This window comes from Cydia pomonella, chromosome 1, assembly GCF_033807575.1.
Source record: "Cydia pomonella isolate Wapato2018A chromosome 1, ilCydPomo1, whole genome shotgun sequence".
Taxonomy (NCBI): domain Eukaryota; kingdom Metazoa; phylum Arthropoda; class Insecta; order Lepidoptera; family Tortricidae; genus Cydia; species Cydia pomonella.
The window spans coordinates 37,902,963-37,930,749 of NC_084703.1; the positions used below are offsets into that span (position 1 = coordinate 37,902,963).

The window sequence follows — 27,787 nt, forward strand, 5'->3', positions numbered from 1 at the left end:
CCTTGTTTTACTGATCATAACCATCTATGTTTTTTTACCATATGCATGATATTTTATCGTATAAACTGGGGCGTAGTTATTTGTTTTACAAAACTGAAAAGTTGTTGTTTAACCCATCGTGCCAATATTGATACCCGAGCAAGCGAAAGATTCCATAATCGACCACTAGCGTAGCGAGTAGTTCGAAACGTGGAACCTAGAGCGCTGCGAGGGTTTCAAGGTACGAGGGCTTCACAAATTTTGCTTAAATCCAAATGAACGCTATTAAATATTTATTATTTAAAATCAATTCTACCACCTAACATGAGGGAACAACTCAAAATTGTCATCAAGTTACTTTTCCACTCTCCAAACCAAAATAACCTCATTCACCTCTCACGAAATTGCTCCTACTACCGTAAAATGTGCCTACTTAGCTCCAAGATTCTATTTGAGTTTAAAATTATGATATTGTGATAGTTAAGTTGACTTACCCTATTATACCCATTTAAAGTAGATCATCATTATTACCACCACCTAAAGTTTTCATATATGTATAAAAACTGATGGAGCGCAATTATAGGGGAGCGAAGTTTCACAATCTGTCAGTCGTCGTTTATTCGAAACATTGAAATTGGATTATGTTAAAAAACTTAGTATCAAACGTCGGGCGGCCGTTGAACAAAGCGCATCCTAACTCATGTCGTTCGTTGTGCCGGTTGAGCTGCGTCCGTCCGTTTTGTTTTGTTTTTATTTATTGTAGCTGTATTTGCGATTTAATTTTTTTTATTGCCATTTGGTCATAACCGATGCTTTCACGTAAATCCGACCCAAATATATTTATATGTGACCGTGGCCGGTAAAACGTCCCACTTTGTGGCTTGCCATAAGGACGCCGTGACACGTTATTCGTTAGTCTCGTCCTTATGGCAAGCGACAAAGTGAGACGTTTTGCCGATCTCGATCACATTACTTCTGGCCGCGAGTTCATCTGCGTGGAATGCTATCCACGATGACGCGCAGATTTGTCAAATCTAACCTCTAATAACATGATGATATGAGTCAAGGTATGCGTCTTCGTGAATGAAACGATCTATAATGATGATCTATATAAAAACTACGCTATGTCCTTCCCGGGCCTCAAACTATCTTCATACCAAATTTCATGTAAATCGCTTCAGCGGTGTGAAGAGGTAAAGACAGACAGACAGAGGTATTTTCGTATTTAAAATATTAGTAGGGATACCTACATATCAACAATGGCTGTTATTATTCGAACTTCACCAAGTTTTGGCCGAAGGATGTCAAGTTCCGGCGGTTCCGCGGCCGGCTCCTTGATACTGCAGGGTTGCGAACTGCATCGCAGCCATAATTATAAGTTTTTAATAGTTATATTTTATATTGAATGCCAATTTTTTTGGTGTTTATCTATGGGCCAATAGTTTCCTAAAAATAAATATTTTCTTTCTTCTTTTTTATTATTCTTACAGTTTTGGTACCTACACGGTAAGAAATTAAAATAACCACAGAATTTCCCGCGCCCTAAAATTACCCCATTTTTATATGCATGCGATATTTGGCGGAGTCAAATATTGTATTGACGTAATTGTAATGCCGCAAGGTTTGATATATAGAATTTTATTTAAGCTAAAAAAACTTAGACCAATAAAATATTTTTTTTACAATTTTTTAATAGCGGGAAAGCGTGTATTGGATTATGTTCAAATATGCGGGCTAAGAGCTTCGTCTGTAGGTATGGTAGGTAGGTAGGTATATTTCGTGCCTGTGCCTACACGGTGTGACTAAGTAGTCAGATAACACTGTCTAAGTTTAATTTGTATATATATTTCGTAATAGTACATTACGATACAAGTGCGAAAAATAGGAAATTCGAAAAGAGTGGCGATAAATTAAAACACGACCAAAGGAAGTGTTTTAAATCGACATGGGTTGCGAATTACCTATTCGCACATGTGTCGAACAACGTTTTACAGTACATATGGCCCTTTAAATGTTCGACACAGTAACGTAATATGCAATTTTTCGCACTAGTGCGGTAAAGTAGCACCATATGTACTGTAATAGTACATTACGATAGATACATACATTACGAAAAGTAGGAAATGCAACGAGTGGCGATAAATTAAAACATGGCCGAAGGGGGTGTTTTAATTCGTTGCGTGTATCGTACAACGTTTTACAGTACATTTGGCCTTTTACATTTTCGACAAAAGCACGTAAAGTGCTAAATATCGCACTAGTGCGGTAAAATAGCACCGTGCTGTAATAGTTATTTACGATACAAGTGCGAAAAATAGGAAATTGGTAACGAGTGGCGTAAAATTAAAACGACCGAAGGAAGTGTTTTAAATCGACACGAGTTGCGAATTACCTATTCACACATGTGTCGAACAACGTTTTACAGTAGATATGACCCTTTAAATTTTCGACATAGTTACATTATGTGCTAATTTACGCACTCGAGGTTCAAATAGCTATGCGGGCTCAGAGCTTCGTCTGTAGGTATAGGTATATTTCGTGCCTGTGCCTACACGGTGTGATCATAAGTAGTCACAGAACACTGCCTAAGTTTATTTATATATTTCGTAACAGTATATTACGATACAAGTGCGAAAAGTAGGAAATGCAACGAGTAGCGATTTACATTTTCGACATAAGCACGTAGTGCTAATTATCGCACTAGTGCGGTAAAATAGCACCGTAATGTAATATTTATTTACGATACAAGTGCGAAAAATAGGAAATTCGTAACGACTGGCGATAAATTAAAACACGACCGAAGGAGGCGGGCGCCCACGAATAGGAATTGTCCGTATGGTCCGACCTTAGATATAGATAATCTAATAACGAACGGATAATAAGTGTGGGTTAATCGAAGCTAAATTTGACGTTTCGCCAAGATGCCAATCTCTCTCTGTCGCACTGGAAGTGTGAACGAACGAATGTAACTTGGCCAGGCACCCTGGTCTGCATTTTACATAAAATGATTAAATTCTAAGAATCGATAACCTGTAACAGGAAAAAAATACTGTCATGATATTTTGACACCATTTTATATTGAGTATTTTGCGTAGGATTACGTTCCGGGGGCGGTCGGTCCACGTACGTACTTGTACTCGATTTTAGCGTTATTGTGTGATTTGGCAATTTTGTTTATTGTTCCTTGCTCCACCGTCCATGGTATCTTTACAGGTGTGCGATCTATCTTCACTGACATTTTGAATAAAGGTAACACGCTTATTTTGTCTTTGAAATATTTTGATATCGATTTCGACAATCCTTCGTTGAGGACGTATTTGGATTCAATGTCGGGTATTTTATCGAGGTACCTTTGAAGTATTCTTAGAATTTCTGATTCCGTATTATTTCGTGTTTCCAAGGCATTCGTACAAGTAATCAAAGCAAATACCTAAGGAAATGATAAGGCAGTGATTAAATTTAGTTGGTATTGGTAATGATTGGCGTGGAATTTTAGTATTAGCTATTCTGATTAACCTACTTACCAGAATAATGTACATTGTTGACTTGATCATCTCATTTATTTATACTCACAGGGTATGAAGAAGCGTGCACAAAGCACCTGTTTGTGTAATATAATTGGAAAGCGATAAGTCGCTACAGTAGGTACCTTCTATTCAATCAAGGAAATTCTATTACCCACTGCTATTCGGGCGTTACGCTAATTTACAGATTTGTCGGAGGTTCGTTGTATTTGTATGGAATTAGATAATATAATAATGTTGTATGTTTACGTAATATAAATAAATAGGGTTATCGCTAAAGAAAAGGCGATTTGCGGTCACGTGATTCAGTAAGAGTAAGAGGTAGCATTTAATTTGTTTCTAGTATAGTCAGCATGAAATATATAGTGACAGAAAACGTGGACATATATATCATAAGACACCTTTGTTACCATAGAACGCCGTCACTATCTGTTTAATAATGCCTGTACCTGGTATAGGTATTTAAATTGGTATAATATTTTTTTTTCAATCGTTTCATATATAAATACTTCCCTTAATGCATATCTTAAGATTCCATGTGTGCTATCATTTTATAAACAGTATTTGTTTAAAAAACAATTCGATTTTGTAGGTGCTGCCAGCTCATTGCGAATCAGGACCTATTTCACGTGTCAATCGTTTTGAATGAGTAAATAGATATAATTACGACTTTATAGATGTCGAGAATAAGGCATTTCATGGGAAATAGTAACAGGGACCAAACAATTCAGCCCGGGTAAATAGAAGTTCGACTTTTAAAGATTTAAATACGAAATTCGTCTAATTCTGACTAAAATTGCCGTTTTTAGGGTTCCGTACCAAAAAGGTACATTCCTTTTGTACCTTTCCTTATGACGCGACTCTGTCCGTCCGTTCGGCCGTCTGTCTAAATAAATATAATAGAACATTATTATACAAATTGACCAATATTTGGATATTAATAAATTGTAAAAACTAAGTACTCGAGCTCTCGATTTGAAATTTGGAATGGTTATGAACAACGCTAACCCAGACACATTTAATGAAAATACCTAATATAAAGAGGGGCACAATTTCAAAATTTCAAAGAGACTGGGTAAATGAAAGTTCGACTTTCAAAGATTTAAATACGAAATTCGTTTAATTTTCACCAAAATTTCCGTTTTTATTTTCTAAGTAATTTCTAACTTCATACAGAACAGTTTTCTATAGAAATACTTTTCAGTGCGTATTATTAACCTATTACCAAACTTACTAACTCAACATAAAATATTCTCGATTTGCATAGTACGAGTACATAAGCGATTAGGGAAATGAGAATAAATAACGCGTCATTATTTTAATTACATCTCAATTATTCCAAATTAAACACCCTTCAGTTCCTCAGTTAATAAGCTTTGGTCGACCAGTCGAAAAAATTGCGTCGTACGAAGCCCCAACAAATCATTTTACTCGTAAAATCCAATATCAAAGTCAAAATATATTGGTGGTGGTTATTGAATTTTTTACTACGTGGTCGGTATAGTTAGTCAACATATAAATGAGTGCCGCAATGTGGCCGGAATCGGAAAATAATACGTAAAATGACTTCAACGTTAAGCATAAAAGTTATTATTTTGGACCACGGATTCATAACAGGTTAGTGAGCAAGTAATTATTTGGCCCTGCAGATACTTAATAACTATGATAAGATTAGATGTTAGAAGACGCTAAGGAGCGATGTATTTATTTATTTATAGCGGCTCTTGAGCCAACCCGCTCTCACACTCTGCATACTGTTGCTACTGTCAAGCGCGGCCGGCGCAGGGCCTGTTCACACATTGATTAGTGTTCAGTGCGAGCTCGTAGATTTTCTTTAGCAAATGTATGTACTTGCACTTAACACTAATCAATGTAATAACAAGCCAAGACCTTCTACATGTGCGTCCGCGAACATGCCTGACGCGGTATGGGCGCGCGGCAGACGAAACAGCATCCTGAAGGCGTTGTTGTATTGGATCCGTAGGGTGCTGACCGATCTCTGCGAGTAATTAGCTAATAAGCTGCATGTATATAGAGAAGTACAGTAGCTCTAAAGAGTATAATTTGACCTGCGCTATACAACCTCTGAACCTATGTGTTTACATATTCGCCATATCGCCAGCGCCCTGCGTTCCCGGCCGCGTAGCCAACGTGCCAATCGTTAACGGCTCCGTAACGTAGCGTAGTCATCCTTCTCTGTCACTCTTCCATATTAGTACGACAGTGACAGTTACGTTTGCTACTGAGCGTTAAGGATAGGCACGTTGGATACGCGGGCTGTTCTATGTATATCCGCGTCGTCATGCAGATTTTCGTTGACTAAGTGGCCTACATACTTGTTTGACACATGCCACTTTTTAAGGGGTGTGCTTCATAGATATAACTGTGGTACAAAGGACACATAGGGTTCACTGGGTTAGAAAGTTTCATATTTTAGGGCTCGACGTTTACTTGTAGGGTGAAGTTTGTATGGGGAGGTCGAGCTTGTCCCGAGGCGCGGTGCCACGTCTGGAGAAGCCGAGCGCGGCGCGCAGCACCGCGACGCCGGCCTCGAGCGTGCGGTCGCGGTCGGCGCCGCTGCCCAGCGCTGGGTTAATTTCCACGAGGTCCACGGCGCGCAGCCGCCCCGTCGCGTGTATGAGCTCCATCAATGTGATGCCCTCACGGAGCGTGAGTCCGCCGCGCACTGATAACAATAAGAGTTTTGTTGCTAACGGTAGGTTGTAAAATATAAATTGCATTTTCTATAAACTTGGGTATATTGGGGGAATGCTTTGCGAATGTTAGTTTTGTAACAGAATTAAAATTGGCTACTTGATGTTTTTTTGTAAATAATGTTAATCGATCTTGATTTTCCTGGGGATCAAATGTCTATATAAAGTTAAAGCCTGACGATCGCACTCGATGATTGAAACGCCTCTAACAAATTGATAATGTAATGTGACGTCACATTACATTAGTCTGTTCTAAATGTACGGACGATCAAGAGAATTGCTATTTTGACCCTAAAATATTGCGTTTATGTATATAGTTGTCTTACAATTTATTTTTCCATAAAATGTACGGAATCGAATGGTACTATTTCCTTTTTACACTTTGGGAGCCTTGTATTATTTTATAATCTCAATATGTATTTTTAAGTTTCACTTGTTTATAGATGGTCCATTTTCTATCCATTTATCTAAATTTTGTTATAATATTCAAAATGAGTCAAGTACCCAATTGAAAAGATTACTCTGCCAAATGAAAATCTTTCAATAATTGTTCTGCTAATTTACGCAGAAGCGAACTGAACTGTATGTGAACCAAGAGTATGAGTAACGTTAGTCGACCAATAGTTACATCTACAAATGAATCACTCTGCGAAACGATATTCGGCGAATCGTTGTCTGCGGATCGATAATCTGCGAATTAATTTTCGGAGAATCATTAGGTACCCAATTTTGTTCTCCTGTTGCACATATCATAGTTTCTGTTTGGCTTAATGGTTGCCTGGTAGGGAGTGCCTTAAGGCGTTTAGTTTCGTAATGCTGAATAAATAAATGTAACTCCCCGGTGGCAAAATTCCAGTCTAGCTAAGCTAAGTCAAAGTAGGGTCCCGGAATTGCTGACTGTAGTACTCTGTATTTCAGAGTATTTTTTGAGAGATTTTCTGTGTTGAATCCCGGACTCTCGCTGACCCGGATTATTTGAGTTCCATAGCCCCGCGTGTCATGGAATTCCGGCATCACGGTTTGTAAAACATTTTATGACGCCGCAGGGCACAATAATTAAATTAATCCACTTTGATTATATGAGTCTTTACGAAAACGAGCTGGAGCAAAAATAATCTTAAAATATAAATTGGCTGCCATTTTAATGGAAATGAAAATAACAGGGCTTTGTTTTCACGAGAAGTTTATGAAAAGATTTAAAATTGATGAGTGAATAAATTGAGCCGGAAAAATGACGATATAATGTTGTACATGCGCGTTTGTGGTTGCTTGCAAATTGAAGGTTGGCTCTCAAGGCTTCATATTATTAATCAATATTCTGTACACAATATTATTAAATTTAAGAATCACACGAATGTACTCCGCCGCCATACAATAAGTTAATCTCTCATTTTAAAACGATATTCTGTGTATGAAATAATTTTTTTTAAAGAAATCATGGCTTGCAGAAGTTTTACAAACAAAACTTCTACTTAGTCGCTCTATTTTCTATGTACAGTCAGCGTCAAATACTTCGTAGCAGTCAAAGTGGCCAAATAATTTGGTACACCATACTAAATATATGGTGTACCGAACTATTTGGCTACTTTGGTTGCTACAAAGTATTTGACGCTGACTACCTACATCAATTATTTTTAACGGAACCTGGGACCTGGCGGCGTCGGGGTCGTCTGACTCTTAATAGAGAAGAGATGAAGCAAATTGATGGGCAGAGGCACCATAAATAATTGAATGCCATATGCACGTTTGGAAGTATAGAAAACACATGTAGGTCACCTATGTATCTACGGCTTGGACGCTGCGCCCTTAATTGTGGGCATGTAGAAAATGTTTGTAGGTACCAATCTCTCCCGGAATTGTTATGCTCGACAATTTTATAATGGACGATAATAACAATGGAGTCATACAAATTTGACTCTTGCCCCGGGAATAACTTACGGACTAGATACGAGATTTTATGCGACTATTGAGAAAACTTTTAGAATGGCAAATGTAGGTTTTTACGAGTTTCCAGTTTATTATCATTAATTTCGAGGTGAAACCTCTTATTTGACTGGGTCAACACATTCGTAATTTCGGTGACAATAATATTACCAAACGGGTATGATCACGTAGATCGAAGGAATCCATAGGAAGTCCGTAATAAACGCAAACCTTATTGAGTTCTTTCACGAGCAGTGCCAAAGTCTGATTTATTTTTGTACGTTTCTGGGGTCCAATAGCTGACAGGTTTCATTGATTTGATTTGATTCTCAAGGGAAATTGGACTGATTGATACCGTACAAAAAATATGCATTGTCTTAATTAATTTTTTTTCCTGTTTGTACCTCAGTAAATAAGTAAGTACGTAATAGTTATTTAAAATAATAATTTTCTTGCTAGCTCATCCCTTTCTTTCTTTGAACTTTATTACCTAGGTAATAAGGTAACAACAGTTACCGAAAACAATTGAGGCGAAGGCTGCTTGGTTACCTGGAGTGCCGGTGCTGGGAGCCTCAAGCGCGTCCAGCGCGTCGATGTCGAAGCTGACGTGGATGGGTCGCTTCTGCTCCGGGTCCAGCACTTGCAGCACGTGCTGTATGGAGTTCACTATTCCGTGCCTGGAATAATAAGGACCAGTTATCACAGTTATGGGCGTTACCGCATTCGTCGACAACCAGTCGACTACGACGACGAGGTAGTATGAGCGACGTAGGTCACATCGGTCAAGCAAAAATTCATTTCTTGTTTAAAGAAAGGGCTATAGTCCAGTGACTCTTAATGACATCAATTCAATGAATTTCTATTTTGCCAAGCACATGACCACCAACCAACTGTTTAGGATATATAACTGAGATGAATAATCTCAAATGTTGTTAAGAATATTTTTATAAGTAGTCCTACTTCAGCTGCTTCCAGGATTAGTGATCAGCGGGTTATCGGTTAAAACACTTCTAGGAATTTTGATTTTCTGTAGGTCTGCCTTAGCTTTTTTCTGCTTGGATGATATATCCTAAGTCGCTCGTACAATGTTCTATGGCAAATTAATATCGCTGGTCTTATTAACAAACTATGTTTGGAAATGCACATACACAATTACAATACAATTTTGATATAACACAATAATTATCACATACATTATTTTAAGAATAACTATTTAATAACTATCGAGAACAAATAAGAAACTTATGAAGCTAGGTACTTAATAACTATCACAAGGTCTATAATAGGAACATAAGAACTAAAACTAAATCTGAGTTAAGAGATCATTGGTACTTTCAAAACCGACAACGTGGAAAAATCTATGTAACACGCATCTATAGGCAACAGTGTCCGCTTACCTTCATGTGAGCTGTACTTGTTTTGTCAGCGTAGTGATAGTAAATACTTTTGTAAACCTTACTCTGACTTACTTGTCAATATCTTCCATTGCAAATGTGGGGACATTGTATTTTTCTATCGCCAACCTCTCGTAGCTGTCTACGGAGCGCAAGGCGATGTATCCGAGGTTTTTGATTGAAAATCTGGAAATTTAACTTAATGTTTATGATTTGGTGTAAGATGGGTAGAAATAATACCAACCGTATATGTTACAATTACGATTATATGTATACAGCCTCAGGTTTAGTATTTAACTTTTGGAAAACACTGTTTTATTTAGCTTTTCGTATGTAAACCAAAAAAAAAATGGAAAGGAAGGCTTGAGAAGAACTCATTCTGTTGGTTGGTCAAACAAACACAAACATCAATACAAATATCAGTATCTCAGACAATTGCAGTTATTTATTTTAATTAATTATACCTACATTTATTTAACTTATACAAATATCCAAAACAGTATCGAAGGTCGCGATCTGGTCATATAAGATAAGTCGTCATCAACCTCATCGAGTTTAAGCCTTTACCTTAGAATCGTCTTGACCGGTCTATCTAAAAGTACAGCCCGCGACAAGTTGATATCGAAAGACTAACGGCCCGATTTGAAGAATGAAATACGAAAACGATAAGTTCTGGTTTAGATAAGTTCTCATTTAAATATTGTTTGTATGTCGTATAAATGACAGAAGGAGCTCGATTCGAGCAACCATTGTCCCTTTGACGTTAGAAATATCGTAGATAGATCTTATTGGGATCACAGCGGAATCGAAATAAACGTCAATTTTGACATGTCGTTTAGTTATCGATCTTTTGAAGATCATTCCAAGATCTTAAAACGTGTTCGAATCGGGCCGTAATTGTTGTTGTCACGAAGACATTTTATTTAAAGCAATCTTTACCTAATTTTAATATTCTTTTCTGGTAATATATATTTTTTGGATCCGCTTATTGCTATCTCTATTGCACGCAAATAATATTGCTGTCCCGCCCATGATGCTGGTTGGTTCCGAGGGTCTACAATATGGGGTTCTTCAAAAAAGGAGTGTACAGGTTTTTAAAGGGTCGGCAACGCGCATGTAACACCTCTGGAGTTGCAGGCGTCCATAGGCTGCGGTGACTACTTACCATCAGGCGGGCCGCATGCTTGTTTGCCACCGTCGTAATATAAAAAAAAAATATAGCAACAAGCGGGGCTATGTGTACTAAAATCTATAATGGAAAGCGTCTCTGCTTTTAAAAAAGAAACTCCTGATATTTTTAATTTATCACATGAGCGTATAACTTTTAATGGTTGTTCTAAATAATTTCAGATTTCTCTCAGTGTATAACTGTTTTCAGACCGCAGTCGGCTTTTTGTAATTGGTATAATGTTGAGAGTCACACGATCGTAGCCGCCGCCATACAATAAAAGTTACGCTCTCATTTTAAAACGACATTCTGTAATAACATGAAATTTGACATGAACAAACAAGTAACATACTCGTATCAGCTAAATTCGCAAGCCTCATCACCCCATTAGGACATTAGGGATTTGGTACTATATTCAATAATACCTAATGAACTAATGATGCAAACCTTGTAACTGGGAATTTTCAGAAAAAAGTGTACTTTGTATTTTTTTTTATTCTAACAATTTTTGGGTTATTTCTACTTAGAATCACAAGCTCTATCGATTTACGGAATAAAACAGTGTCCCACTTTTAACTGTCAGTTTTGTAACGCAGTTACATATAGGTATACATGTTGTATGGACCGTTACAAAATGACTAATAAATTTTGTATGGAAAATTAAAGATAATTAAGGCAAAACGGGTACATTTTTTCTGAAACACCCAACTACTCCGGAGGAGTTACGAGGTTAGCAACTTTAATCGACGAATACATCTGTCTGGTATTAGTAACCGTTGCTAGAAATTGTAATAGGTGCAAAGAAATTAGAGCTAGTAGAAGTTATTACATACAAAAATCGCTCTATAGATATGTTACGTAAATATTCATGCCAAGTTTTATGTAGTTTAAGCATGTTTTAAAATGAGAGCGTAGTTTTGATTGTAAATGTATAGCAAAAAGCCTTTCCTAAGTCATAATTATAAAAATTTGGTATTTATTAAAGTTTCATGGCGCATTGGATTTGTCTGTGAGGTCATGGAAACATATTTTCAAGTAAAAAAATAAAAATAACTAAATAATAAATGACTCAAGATTGTAATAAAATCATTACTTGGGCACTTGCCAGTCCATCGTAGGAAGATATGGCCAGTAGTCTGAGAGTTCTTTGACCAGGAGAGCTACAGGCATGCCGTGGACAGACCCTGAGCCTGACGTCTTGTTAGTATTCAAGTCGGCGTGCGCGTCCACCCATATGAGAATCATATCCTCGTTTACATTGTAGTGGCCATCCACTGTACCTGCAAAAAAGTATTAGTACCTAACTAGAAGACGTTGTTCGTACCGGGAGTACTGTATTCAGTATTTTATATGCGAATCTGTAATAAAACCAACGACAAAATACTCTAACTTGCAAGTTTGTTAAAAACCTATACGTAAATATATCACTCGGTTGATGAAGACGAATATATTGGCACCTTGCGTGTCAATATCAGCTCAGCATAAGTTGCTATTCTCTGAACGCGAGCGCCATATGTCTGACATAAAAAATACATTGCTCAGTGTGACTCCTCCGGGCAAGTACATAGCCCTAATAACCTACCGACTCCAATAGAATGGTCACCACCAATTGTTACTGCTATTCTTCCATCTCGGAGCACTTTCGAGACTTTCTCAGAGAGCCGCTTGTTGCATGCTGAAACCAGTGCTAGGTCTGACATGTTTTCTACATTTTTCACTGCTGTTTGGCTAGCTTCGAGGCCCGCGTGAGTGTCCACGTCCCCGTAGTCCTTAACATCCAGACCATCTGGAGAAAATAAATATTTATCCTTAGTCTGTTTCATGTCTTTTCATCTATGTTTTGCTTTAAGTTTTGTGTGCGGTTTTTATATTTGCATACCTACCTACTATTACTTTATTTACTTAATTGCACTCAAATCAATTTCTTTAGTATTAGTAAAAGGCGGCAATATTTGACACACTAATCCCGGCAATGAACACTTCCCTTATATGGAAAGCTTAAAATTGAATTAGCTAACAATTGGTATATAATTATGATTACAATTTGTAGTATAATATTTACTATTTTAATTCTGCTACTGTAATCATATTCTAGATAAATATATAAACGAAACCAAAAGCTGAGTTCGGCTTTGGAAAATGTTGCCGCTGCCATATATTGGTCTAACTTCTCTAACATTTGTAACTTGTTTGATAAAACGCTAAAAGCTTGGCAGCGCTTTGCGATCGAACTTTCGAGCCTCCGCTTCCGTGCTCAAAAGTTGAAACAATTTATTTTGCAAATTGAAATAAAACACCCATTTTATACACAAAATATTAATAAAGACAAGGCATACTTACCGATTTCTTTGAGTTTGTCAAGCAACCCAGCGTACCTCATTGCCGCGGGGGCAACGCTCACGCCGTACTTCTTCTGGCCCTTCTCGAAAGGAACCCCGATGATGCCCACCTTCTTAATCGGCTTCATCTGGCTCATGTTGCGGAAGAAAATTCTAATAAAATTCATTTCGAATTATACGCCTAGTTTCTTAAAATAATCGAATGCGACCTGATCCTCTAGTGGATCATGACAACTGACGCGGGAATAGCAGGAAGGCGTTATCAATCAAGAGGGCAAAGTTGAACATATTTTGTTTAAATAATTTAATGACTTAAAGTTAATGTAACGACGTATTTTTAGCTACAGATAGATAGTGATGAATAAACGCATACTTGACTATTCAATGGTGTTTGTATTCGATACAGAACTCAAACAACAAAATATTTTAATAAATCAATATCTAATTCTAAAAAAAAACTAAAAGCAAATTTCACTAATTGAAATGTTTCAATTTGAAACTATAATATACATTAAAAGCTTCTTATTTTTCAATTAAAATATGATTAGATACTGACTGGTATCATTTATATATAAAATGGAGTATTTTCAAGATGATCACGAACCTTGTTCAACCCGTAGTTGATAGACGGCTACATGTGCGGCTTATGAAGTTTTTTAATACAAAATAATAATAAGTATTACTATTGGTATTAGCAGATCTGTAATACCTAAGCAAATGGAGTTTGTTAATGTTCCACTGTTTTATATCGTTCTAATATCATTACATTTATTTCATTACATTACCTACACATTAAGTTACGCTGACTGGAAATTATTACTTTTTAACCGACTTCACCAAAAAGGACGTAATCAATTTGACCGTATTTTTTGTATGATTGTTACTTGAAAACTCCGTCATTTTGATTAACCATACAAAAGGAAAACCGACTTCAAAGAGATAGGGTCACTCACCAAGACGCGTGCCCAGACTCGTATTGTCATGTTATTAAAGGTTGGATTTGACAAATCTGCTCATCATCGTGGATGACACGAACTATATACCTTTTATATATGTTTGAAGTCGGTGCCAAGCCAAATAGTTGCAATACTGGTCAACGTACAAGTGCGTGTTGGCACTGTTGGACTTCCTAAATACCGTAGTTTTTCGATGTGTTTTGTAAATTTAGACAAATTCGCACTCTACAAATATTTAACTTCTTATGCCAAGTCGAGAGAACTCTCAAGTGATGGCCTGCTCACATATGCAAAAGAATTAACATTCTTCTCTTACAGATTACATTATATTTAGCTTCTCGCCATCTAAGTTCATTCTGAAGCTTGTGGACTTACCGAATTCGCCGATCGAGCGAAAAAGCAGATTTTCTGATAGGTACCTAAAAAAATTCCTTTTACAGGGAGGCAAGCGGATGAAGAAGTACATATAAAGACTTAGTAATTTAGGTTATTGTGAGAATCCTTTGATTACAGAACCCTGAAACTCAATATGCTATTCTTAATAAACTTGCATTGTTGTCAGTTCCGCTATTTACGCTTACAGTGCTTACAATATTAAATAAGTACAAGTAAGATTAGGTTTACTCTTATTAAAAAAAAACACTAGTCGTTGTTTACTTCTTCGTTCATAGAAATTGCCATTTGCACTATATTTTCATTGAAACATTTATTATATATATATATATTGATTTATTATTATTAAAGTGAAGGATTAGGGCAATATTATATATACGGATAATATTGAGATACTATTTCATACTGTGAGATACTTTCATAGTGTAACAGATTAAAATCTGAAATTAATAGAATCATAAGCAACCATACAATGCGCGGAATGCCCTACTTTTGTTTAAATTTTCACAAAAATTCATCTACCTAAATGTTAATTTATTTGTGATTTAATTTAACACTTGGATACATCGATAATGCGAGTGTTCAGTTATTACCGGCGGGCTCCGTCCTCGCTCAATAATTAGCTCCAGTAACCACGAATGTTAATTTCCGTCCAATTATAGGTTACCGGTTCTGAGCAATATAACAATGTTCGCTCGCATTAAGGGCATCTAATTATATTATACCTACCGTATCTACCTATCCGATAATTATCAATAAAAGCAAAATCCGTGATAATTAGTTTATTAAATGATCAACAATCAACAGTGTAATAATGTATAAGACAACGGCGGCACTACTATTACAATTGTTACGCATAATAAGTTTCAGTTTTTGTTCAGGTTTAGTGGTGTTGTCCTGATTATTTCTTATCCAAGAGTGATATTCCATTGCGACGGTGAAAATGTTGTATTTTACGCTCGTGTGTGGGATAAACAGTGCGCCGCATGGTGCTCCGGCTATAGCTACTACTTTACTACCCATTACAACAGGACCGCCTTCTCCAAATTGACTTTCGTATGTGGTTTCACTTGATTCCACTCCGCATACACAGTAAAACCACTGAGGATTCACGCACGTCTTTTGTATATATACTTGTCGCTGCAGCACGACTGTGCCAGCATCGATCTCACCGAAACCGATGACAGCCAGCGTCTGCTTTCGTAATTGTAATGGGTCGATATCTCCGATTACAGCTGCATTGGTGAAATAGTCCAATTTATTGTTCACGACGTAAATCAAGGCAACGTTACTGTTCATTATGGTCTCGCTTGGTTGTGTTTGACTTACGTAGCAGGAGAAAGCCTTGTGCAGCTTTGTGTGTGAAACTCGTAATATGTTTTTACCAACGATGTCATCGCCCAACACTGCTGATATCGCGACGGCGACTGGGGGTATAGCCAAGCAACTACCGGCAGTAACCACTGTTCGATCTGTTATAGAAAATCCCGTACAAATGTATTCATTTCTAGAATCTAGCACTGCTACTACATATGGATGGATTTCTGCCAATTTTTCTACTTCATTCCAGTCTGGAGTATATGAGTATGTTACAGTCCAAAAAGACACGATAATTACAATTTGAATAAAAATGTGCCATGTGAAAATCATAGAAACTTGCAAGCACACCCAACATGCTATGTGACATATGTCATAGTCTCACAGATACTCGATTTGACAATGGCAAGAGAGTCAAGCTTAGTGAAAGTCACCAGTGTCTGTGTTTTCGTATCAATTAGTCACGTCAGAGTTTTTAGTTTAATTCATACTTTTAACCCCGCAGTTCCATATTTGTCCGAGTAGTAACCCAAACGATATAAGTAGCTAACGGTCTATTTTTTCATAAAAACACTTAACAATAGAAATTCTTATTTCTGGAATCTCAGTAGGTTATAGCAAAAAGTTAGGACGCCAGGACATCTTCTCACAGTAAAATTTTCTGTAACACCATTTTTATTTCTCTGCTATAACCATACCTAGGTACGTGCTTACCGACAGCGTCCATAACCGCCAGTCAGAAAAAAAAGTAAAAATGTAAGTACTTACTCGTTTGAATTCCGCCGAGATCAAAGCACCTACTCACCGGGATTCGGTTCAATCTTGTAAAACGCGATGCAAAAAGTAAAATATTAGATTGAGGATATTTTATGGTCAATTACTTTACATAAAATAATCTTTCATACTTACTTTTGATTAGAAAATAAAGGAAATAACGATTTATGCTTTAATTATTCTTGAATTAATATTTGTATATTTTCATCTTATTTTCATTTATAAATTGACTTCAGTATCAGTGCGTTCAGTTTATTTAATAACCTGTCAAGGGGTTACAATATTTATAAATGAATGCTTGGCAACTAGCAAGATTGGAGTGTTATTTAAATTAAAAATAACAAAGAGGGCCGCAGGTCGAGCTCATGGAACGTCTACTAGAGGCCGATTCGGTGTGCTTTATCGCTTCGATCTCGTGTACTGAGCTTTAACGTCTCGGCATCGCTTTCATACATTTAATTTTTAACGGGCATCAAAAAAAGAAGGAGGTTATCAAATCGACCGTTTTTAGGGTTCCATAGTTAACTAGGAACCCTTATAGTTTCGCTATGTCCGTCTGCCTGTCCATCCGCGGCTTTGTTCTGTGATCCTTAGTTCTAGAAAGCTCCAATTTGCCATGGATACATAAACCATGCATGGCAACAAAACGATAAATTTAAACTACAAATAATATTTTTTTGAGTACTACTCATATAAAATGATTTCTTTTTTTGCTTTAACCCAATGGGTGTGGGGTTTAATTGGATAGGGCTTTTTAAATGAATATTGGTCACAATCATTTCTTGATAAATTGAATATTTTCGTAAATCCAGCCGTTGTTGAGTTATTGCGAAAAGTCTTCACTTCTTAGTAAAAAGACGTATATAGGTACAAAGCGCTGTGAAGGTACTCACTAATGGACCCGTTTAGCCTATTCTGCCCGAATGGTAACTACAGAAATGAGCATAGCTCGACATGCTCTTAACCGATTTTTATTTCTTTTGTATGGATATTACCTGAGAACTTCATTACTTCTGAACCAGCATTGGCATCCGGTTCGACAGGTGTGTTGACGCTTTTAAAATTATTCAATATCGTCGCCTTATTTTCGTAGCCGTTTGGCTTGGTTTTGTGCCATGCCTTAAAGGGTCCTATACCCAAAGGGTAAAACGGGACCCTATTACTAAGACTCCGCTGTCCGTCCGTTCGTCCGTCCGTCCGTCTGTCACCAGGCTGTATCTCATGGACCGTGATAGCTAGACAGTTGAAATTTTCACAGATGATGTATTTCTGTTGCCGCTATATCAACAAATATTAAAAAGCAAGGAACCCTCGGTGGGCAAGTTTGACTCGCACTTGTCCGATTATTGTAAATAACGCCTCGAAAAATAAAACACCTAATTGTTTTTAATAAATTCCGTAGCGCTCCAATTTCGCTGTAACCATACCACATACATCCATATAAGCCGGAAAAACTGCATTACCTCTAATAAAATAATCACTTTACAGTAAAAGAAGCTCTTTAAACTGAAAACAATATACCTAATGTAACTTACCTACTTATGTTTAAGTAACTTCATTATATTTGTTTGTATGATTGAATCTTGTTTTATGATTGATTTATTCTACCTTAACCGTGGCTGGGAAATTTTGTTGTAAGTTTATCAAAATTATAGAAAAAAGTGTAAGTAGGTAAGGTACTGAAAGTACTATACAATACAGGGAAAAATATGGACTTTAAAAGTACCTTTTACCTACTTAGGTACTTACAAATGGTGGTGAGTTTTTATAAAATACTTTAAGGAAATTTTAAGTATTCAAAGGGTCTCTTTGAATTAAGAAAACACTTAGCGGGCTTTAAAGAGGAGGAAAGAAAATTTTTGCTAATTATTTCTGTCTGGCTGCTTCCGTCCATTAAATTATTTTATTATTTTGTTTATTTTTCAGCAGATGCGAAAAGTGTTCATATTTTTTATTTTGCAGTCACAACTTTGCCACCGCCATCATTCAAATGCGTACCTACCTACCTATTGAGTAGTTTCTAAATAAATAGTTGACAAAAGCGTTCTTAGGATGATCGGTGGCTAAAAAAACAATTCTGGAGATATGTAAGTAGAAGCAGGTAATAAATATTATACACATCGTGCTATCTATTTTCGCCACTTCCCTCCCCTCTTAACTTAAATAGTTTAATACAGTGGGCAAACTAGATGCCCATGACTATACCTATAGATACTTATAGTGCCAATCATTGAATAGTTTTACCCCATAACTCTTAGAGCGGCATAATCGTCAATAGTACGATTCTTGTGTCATAAATGCCGACAAATACCCCTTTAAACAAAAAAATAATTTTCTTATTTACAATAATTGTACCCTTTTGACTTTACCTATAAATGTACATATTTATTACGGTACGTGACGAGATATCTTGAGATCACTCACACAACGGATGGATAGATGAGCTACACAACGGATAGAGCAACGACTTCCTTCTTGAATAGGGTTTCTTCGGCAATGGAACTCAGAAAAGTAGTTAGATAGGTATTGTCAATTCAGAAAAATGGGCAGTGTTCTTAGTTTTTCAGGTTGGTCCCATGTCCCAGGTCCCATGGTAAATAAAATTTGTACGCATTGTCAGAAAACAAAATATTGCATATCTACTACAGTTTTAGATATTGTATGAACTTTCAGTAAGACCTAAATATTATGTAGTACAAATGTATTCACACGTTGACAGGTGTTTGGAATACTCTGGGCGCCTGGGGAAGATAATTGTGCATGTCGGTATTGTATCTATATAGGAAGCTAAAGTACCTACTTTTACAAGTCTTTAATTAAAACAGCACGAAATCGCGAACAAAGTTTTAATTAAAGGGTTTATCGTTACTGACTTAATTTGTTCAGTAAGTAGGCATATTAAATAAAATTATTGTCAAACGAATGTTCCGTTTTTGGTCGACGAAAGAATTGTAGCGTAACATGTAAAGTAACCGCAGCCAAATAACACTAGACCCTACTCAGTGTTGTGTTCCTGCCGGTGAGTAAGGTTGCCAGAGCTCAACGAGGGGAGGGAGGCGTGTTAGGGTCGGCAACGCGCATGTAACTCCTCTGGAGTTGCAGGCGTACATAGGCTACGGAGACTGCTTACCAACAGGCGGGCCGTATGCTTGTTTGCCACCGACGTAGTATAAAAAAAAAGATGTTGAAATTTTGACTTCGCAGTTTGTTGACTTAAATCCATTCTAAAAAAACTGCGAAGTTCTAAGCGGGTGAGGTGTTCTGTGCCCAGGTGTAATGCACAACTTTATTATTAAGAGCGTGCGCACACCATTTTGAGCACTCACGTGCTTAGATTATTCTGCTGCTCACTATGCTGTACGAGTATGTCGAGTATAGTTTAGTATACTACTTGTGAGTGTGGTGTAGGTACTAGTAGTTCAAATTTTAAAAGGTGTCCGAATGTTATAAACTTTTGGATATCTTATTCTCTTAATATGTCATAGTTCCTATACAAGGTGTAACAAAAATAGTGGGAATCCGTTTAAGGGCATATTCGGTATCGTGATATAATTAGGAAAAATAAAACTTGAAAACAATTTTTAGCCTTTGTATGGAGGGTTAGCCAAACGACGACCTGCCTTATAGGAAAAAAAACTTGCGCTACAAAAAAATGTTTCTTCTACTTATTTCTGATCAAAACAAATAAGTATATCTACATAATAATATAAGTAATATATATTATGTACCCACATATAACTACGCGTTGTATTAATTAAAGAGAGTATGAGACGGTTTGGATGTCCGAAGAGGTTCCAATTATAAAATATAGATTTTTTGAGCTCTAAAATGATGCTCTGGAATATCGAATAGTTATATTATAAAAATAATGGTCTAAACATTATTATATTATTTCAAAGTCAATGTTGTGTTGATGAAACCTATCAAAAATAAACTAAACTTAGTAAACATAAATATGTATATCTGAACTTAAATACAAATATAAACTTAACGCGTATATATATAACCAGTGTAACCGACCCCCGGGCAGCACTCGGTGCAAAGGTGCCCATCACGCTCCCTGCGTTATGGACAGCATTTCTATTTGTTTAAAATAAGTAACATATTTACAGCATGTGATTTATGTAAATATATATTTGAAGTTTCAAATAGCAATGTTAATCAAAATTGCTGAATCTGTGCAAGATTGAGTAAGCGTGCGTCTGTAATTTTTATGTAAAATCACTTCCCGCTTACGTTATTTTTCTTGAAATTAACTAATTAAATTAATTTCGTTGAAATGATTATTTAAGAGGGAAAAATAGCTTTGTGATCCTAACGGAATAACGGTACTTTTTCTATGAAATTTCATCTCGGGAGAAACGGTTTCCACTAACTAAATCTTAACAAACCACTTTGATTAGGAAGTCAATCGCTTCAACATAATATATTCTAGGTTTATATTTTTCGCTTTAATTTTAATTTTGTACAGCTTATTTTGAAAATAATAGGAAATCTTATAAACCTAGTTTATTGTTGTGTCAATAACATATTTAAAATTATGGAGAATGGAAAATATTTAGAAGTGGAAGAACATTTTCTCTTTTAGTATAGACGAGTACGTGCTATACTTCCCTCTTAATAATAAAAAAAATCGAAATTTTTGATAATTTTATCATGATCCACGTTAAAACTGAAAACGAAAGCAATATTATGATACGACAAGTGAGCATTGCAAATAAGTGGTGTTTGACACAAGTGACATTTTATTCTAGTTGACATTTTAAAAGTAACGAATACATTTCAGTATCATCTTTCATTAGCCCGGATATATTTTACTTATTTTCAAGGATCGTTATAAATTTACGAAGCGGTTGTCTGAATTGAAATAGGAAGTAGGTACACCTGTTATGAAAACTAATGGTTTTGGGTCAACTAATGGACGTGGGGAAGTCTTTCATAATAAAATTCGCATTGTGTCCTAAATCAGACGCGCGCGTAAGGAAGGACACACTCAATCCGTCCCCCGGGTGGCCGGTCTGCGCTTCGCTAGGGCCTCATTCTATAATGCGCATTTCACGCGTGAAAATGACATCGGAAACGTATTGCTTGCGTTCGATCCCTCGCAACAACGCCCTGATATCGATAAAAAATCGGAATTATATTAGTATTGAATTTTTGTTTCCGAATATGAGCCAGCCTTTATTTGCTCTCCGATCCCGGGAGGCCAGCTTTCATTTCGATGGCTCTTCAGATTATAATAACTTTCGTGGGCGCTTTGTACTATTATGTTCTGAAGTATAACAAAGACCTATATGAAAACGTGCGGAACGCAAATAGGCATTAACAGTCCAAAGGACAAGCAGTATTTCTTTATGTTTAGGTATGAATGTTATTTATATAGGAACGAGTATAATTATAGCTTACAAATAACGTTGTATAATTATAGCTTACAAATGTGATGAATGGGTTAGGTTCCTACCTAACAGGGCTGAATTGTGTAAAACACCTTTCATACCCATGCTTTTGATCCTATTGACGACAAAGTATACTTAGGGTATATATAAGTCTCTCAATTCATACTTTGGGTTGTGCAGTGCTGAACGGCTGAACAGGTTTTAGGTAACGTACTCGTGTCTCGTAGTTACACAAGGTGTTGAAGGGATAACCATCTGAAATGACTCGGAGAGTGGTGTAATCATTTGTATAGTACTGGCAATTAATATTCGCAAGTGGACGACGGTCCCAAGTGGATGCTTTTCAGGAGAGGTTAATAAAGTTTGCCAAAAAATAAATTTTCACGTTAATTTAATGTTAGCTGTTAGACATTTATGTAAGAACTTTAAAAAGTCTTCGGAAATCCAAATAACATGTAATATTATCCAAATATAAATGATTATTACATATTTAACAAGAACAAACGTTGATGCAAGATTGGTGAGAATAAATAAATATGTCTAACATTCGATGTAAATAGTTATTTGTTAAACAAACTTTGCCTCCGAGTGAAACACAAATTTTTTCACCACACCAACGCGAGGAAAATACTAACTATGAAATACCAAAAAAGTCAAACCTAATCAAATCCATAGGAATGTTATAAAAAATGTATCATTCAAAATCATCATTTAAAAGTTAATTCTACCAGCTAACATAAGGAAACAACTCAAAAATTGCATCTGATTACTTTGCCCCACATGTGGATAAAATGCAACTATCTCATTAGTTTTTGAACAATCAAGAGGGCCTTTACCAGTTCTATGGTAAAGGCCCTCTTGATTGTTCAAACCTGACACATTCTATATTGTTGATTCGATATTATGCTTATCTTAACTTTTTAATAAAGAGTAAAGATATTTGATAACCACAGTAATAACCTATTTGTAATCAACATAAAATACAAAATACCAAAAAAAGAATGTTACCAAGTAGGTAACATTTTCTTGGAAAATAAAGGAATAATTTATACTTAACCTACTAGCTTCTACCCGCAACTTCGTCTATGTGGAATGATGATGATGATTGCAAATAACTACCCTAAGTCCTTCCCCGGGTTTTATAATATCTCCACACCAAGATTCATCTAAATCGGTTCAGCCATTTAAGCGTGAAGTGGTAACAGAAAAACAAACAAACAAACAGAGACACTGGCGCATTAATACTTAATAGTAGCTTTAGAATTAGTAATTTGAGTAGTTTTTTTTACTTAATTTGTTTTTTATTGTTTCGTCATATAAATTTCCATCCTCTTTTCGCCCCCTAAAGTTTAGGGCCTAAAGGGATGACGATTTGGTCAAAAATTCGTAAACATCATAAACACAGTGAGTCAGTAAGTCCCTCAGTCGGTCAGTTAGTTAAGATACGATATAAGTAAGATAGATAGACAGACAGACAAACAGACCGACTGTCTGGACTTATCTTTTCACCCCTAAAGAGATGACTAACAGTAATAAAACATTCTTTATTTTTTACGATAAATTGTGTGGTAAAATCTTATACCTATGTATAGTCCTTTTTAACAAATTATTGATGCTCCATACAAACTTCCACCCCGCCTTTCACCCTTTTAAAGGGTGATTTTTGGAATAAAAACTAGCCTATGTCCTTCCCCGGGACTGAAACTACCTCAATACCAAATTTCATCCAAATCGGAACAGCGGTTTACGCCTGAAGAGGCAACAGACAGACAGATACACTTTCGCATTTACAATATAACTATAAAATTGAATATCAATAACCGGCCAAGAGCATGTCGGGCCACGCTCAGTGTAGGGTTCCGTAGTTACTCTTCCGTCACAATAAGCTAAACTGGAGCTTAAAGTGTAGTAAATGGTACCTTTCACCCGAGTTAAACAAATAGGCAAATTTGCATAATCAGTACCTAATTAAAGTAAGTCTTTTTACTATGAAGGGGAAACTTTTTGCGATAACTCAAAAACAGCTAAACTGATCATGTCCGCTATAGTTTTCATTTAATGTCTTTCTTAAGCTCTACTTCCACGATTTTTTTCATATTTTTGGGACCTATGGTTCAAAAGTTAGAGGGGGGGGACACATTTTTTTTTTCTTTCGGAGCGATTATCTCCGAATATATTCACTTTATCAAAAAATGTTTCTTGAAAACCCCTATTAGTTTTGAAAGACCTTTCCAACGATACCCCACACTCTAGGGTTGAAGCGAAAAAAAAAAATCACCCCCACTTTACGTGTAGGGGAGGTACCCTAAAAAAAATTAAATTTTTAGATTTTATTGTACGACTTTGTCGGCTTTATTGATTTATATATCCATGCCAAATTTCAGCTTTTTAGCACTAACGACCACGGAGCAAAGCCTCGGACAGACAGACAGACAGACAGACAGACAGACAGACAGACAGACAGACAGACGGACATGGCGAAACTATAAGGGTTCCGTTTTATGCCATTTGGCTACGGAACCCTAAAAAGGCCACTCTGCTGCATCGACTCTGTTACTTGAGACATCTAAAGCATATTTGACTTACCTTAAAATATGAAGTACGAATACGAAGTGTTTTCCAGTTCTATGGATAGAAGTATCTACAGTCTATAGGTATACCGACCAGTGCCGGCTGCGCTCAGCGTTCCGCACACGTTCTATTTTGTATGATTTACATGTAGGCCAGTGGGATTTGTGTACATTTGAATACGAGGGCCTTTTCATTCGGCAAGTGAACGGGATCATGGTATCGACTGCTAATTTAACCGGCTTCTATAATAATTTATAATTATATAAATAATAAAACTAAAATGTGGATTTTATTAAACAAATTATTTTATATAAATTCAAACTAACTTAGAACATTTCAATATAAATGAAAAAAAAAAACTAAATATAAATCATCCCATCAAATAAGATAAATTGGTATTCTCAATTCTTTATATAAAAAAATATTGTTAATTACCTAATAATAGATTAGACCTAAATGTTGTTAAATGATCCTACCTATAGGTACAGTGTGTTATAATGAGAAAATTCTATTAAAATTCAAAGGGCTGCAACTCAAAGAAAGAAGTTCTGTTAAAGTTACAGAACTGATCCATGAATAAATTAATCTAAGATATTACAATTCTGTTAGGAATTCAATATTCACAAGGATTTCAACTTTCGTGCATATTTGTAACCATGAAAAATATTAGTCCAAGGGGCCACGTCCATGTTCATAGTTAATAGTACATTATGATACAAGTGTGCTAAGTTGGTCATTACACACGAGGCGATATTGTGCGCGCGAGCTGCAAGCGAGCGCGCAATAAGAAAGCCGATGTGTGTAATGACCATAGCACACGCGTCTCATACGACGTTTTTCAACACACTTGCGAGGAAGTAACAAAACTTATAAATTAGATTTATTTTGTCAAAACAGTAAAATTACGTACAATTTTCAAAATGATGGCTTACAGTTTTAACATCGAATGCACCAAAGCGAGCCGGGCTTGTAGGCACTTATTCACCAGTTCATTGAAGTAAGCTACCAACACGTTTTCCAAGAAAGACTGGGCGTTTTTACTGATTTTCCATCGAACAAAAGTTTCATATGCTGCCAATTATTTTTCACCCGATTTTGATGGTAAAAGGCTATCGTTCTCGGCTCTTGCCTCAATTAGTATTACTGGCAGCATCCATTTTATGTGTTCTTCATTTTCAATGCTTAAAAATGACATTTTCGTCAATATATACTCGTAAACTAAAAACATGCAAAACTATTCCAATTTTATGACAAATACGGAAAACGGCTGGCGCGTTTTTTTAACGCACGATTCCAATGCGCGCGCAAGGCAAAGGCGCGAACAAAATCGACAAACAGCCAATAAAAAAAAAGGAAAAAAGCTGTTATTTTCGTATTTCTATTCGACGGATCGAGATTAAATCGATAAAATGTTGTTTATTCATTAATGAAATTTACGTAATCTATAAATTATGTTTGGTGTGATATAACCTAATAGTTGGTAAAAAATAGTATTGTTTGACCAAATCAAGAAGGCTCCGTTTTCATGCATATTATTAGCGATCAGTTACCTCCTTAATTCAATCGGATAATAGAATGAAAACGCACAAGTGTTATAATATACTGCAAAAGTACACGTGTTTAATATCTAGGATTATGAGCGAAAAATCGGTGGGATAAAAACGTAGTTTTGAGCAAGTGTGTTGAAAAAATATTAATAGGTATCTGGGAGACCGAGCTTTGCTCGGAATACATATAAAAACACAAAAATACGCATTTTCCCTGGGTATGTCCCTATGACCGAGGTAGATCGATTTTTCACCCCCAAAAAATCACATGTAGCAAATTTCATGGAAATCGTTAGGGCCGTTTCCGAGATCTTCGAAATATAATAAAAATATATATACAAGATTTGCTCGTTTAAAGATATAAGATAATGGCTTACTTTTAATTTTATTCGTTAACTCACCTAATTGATAAGAAATACTTGGCTTAATGCCCCGCCATTCGACACCGCCTCTAATAGCCTTCGTTAGTGGAGAGTACTCCAGGCGTACTTATTCACCTTCCACCGACCGTCTCGAGCGACCCCAAATGCTCGTGGCCATAGGCGACATTATGAAGAGACTCCGCATTAAAAAGCGTCTACGAACACTCGCTGTCACCACACAAAGGTTCTCTCATAGGTTCTACACTGCGCCACATTACTGCATCCTGCACCATTATTCTACAGCTCATGTTTACTCCTAATACTCTAATGAACACAGCAAATTGTACTTAAACAGGGCGTAATGTAATAGCGACCGAAAAGCTCAATGGTGTGGTGACAGTGGTGATACTGCAAGTTGTCTTATCCTAGGTAAGTGATCTGTGTTCGTGACTAATGAAACTTAATTTGATACTTTTCAAAAGGACACTCCTAAGTTATACATGTCCTATTAATTTCAGTTAAAATCGACATTTAAACATGTGTGCAATCTGAATCTCATTCAAATTAGGGTAAATAGATATTCAATAGCCTGATTTTCATGGCTTGTAGATTTTGAGGGTATTTAGGTACTTAAAAGAGAACCTAGCTTCTAGCAGAAAACTAAATAAATATTAAAGGACATTATGACATATGCTCAATAAGTCTTGTGTTGTGGGTGCTTAGACAACCATATACCGTAAAATGGGGTGAGTAGGGATTGCGGGGGGAGTAGGGATGCAAACCCAGAATTTCTTTTTTCAGAAGCTACTTTGGGCTCAGTTTTTTCAAAGCGGCGGATTTTTGTTTGAATTTAACTTCGTATTTATGTGAAATTTGCCAAAGTAAGTTTCATCAACCTTTCGGATATCGTTTATATACTTACGAGGCTTATTGAAAACAGAAAATATAAGTTATATTTTCCTTATTTATAATGGTTGTAACATAGAAAACGATTCAACTGCATTTGAGGAATTTTATGGGTCGAGTAGGTATGTATTGAGGGGTTACGAACGGGGTGTACCGGGATGATAGAGGGGAGAGTTGGTGTTTGTACTCGTAGTTCAGGGTTGTCAAATTACATGAGTTGTCAAAAGTTTCTTACATTATGATTAAATGGTAAATATTATTTAAAAAAAAATTGATGTATCGGAGGAGTTGAAGAATTGCAAATGAAATAAATATGTTATATTAAAATGTGCCTTTTATTTATTTCATAGAGTAATACAGGCCATTACTGAGTGTTTAACAGACTTTATCCAGCTAAAGTAAAGTTCTGTTTGTAATCTTTGGCTAATTTCAAACATTTACGCATCGAAAACCCCGGGGTATGATCAATATGATCATGTCCCAAGTGAAACAAACGCACTACTTAAGAAATTTTATTGTCTATT

General features: G+C 36.2%; 2 protein-coding genes across 4 annotated transcripts in view; both read right to left on the reverse strand.

The window, feature by feature from the left end:
• Positions 1-4,595: 4,595 nt before the first annotated feature.
• LOC133522358 (arginase-1) overlaps positions 4,596-27,787 on the reverse strand; it is a 42,210-nt gene continuing 19,018 nt past the window's right edge. The window contains exons 1-7 of one of the 3 annotated variants that reach the window (XM_061857688.1): positions 13,646-13,892; positions 13,043-13,169; positions 12,285-12,488; positions 11,796-11,982; positions 9,610-9,720; positions 8,690-8,817; positions 4,596-6,189 (exon numbers count right to left, since the gene is read on the reverse strand). In XM_061857688.1, the coding sequence (XP_061713672.1) occupies positions 5,951-6,189; positions 8,690-8,817; positions 9,610-9,720; positions 11,796-11,982; positions 12,285-12,488; positions 13,043-13,169 (996 nt within the window). In that variant the 5' untranslated portion in view covers positions 13,646-13,892 and the 3' untranslated portion in view covers positions 4,596-5,950. Of the gene's footprint in view, positions 6,190-8,689; positions 8,818-9,609; positions 9,721-11,795; positions 11,983-12,284; positions 12,489-13,042; positions 13,195-13,645; positions 13,893-27,787 lie in introns of those variants that run through there. The other 2 variants (XM_061857682.1, XM_061857677.1) reach the window with 2 other exon arrangements.
• LOC133522374 (uncharacterized) lies at positions 15,158-16,604 on the reverse strand. The gene has a single exon (XM_061857699.1). It carries the CDS (start codon positions 16,038-16,040, stop codon positions 15,168-15,170), a length of 873 nt encoding a protein of 290 aa, XP_061713683.1. The 5' UTR covers positions 16,041-16,604; the 3' UTR covers positions 15,158-15,167.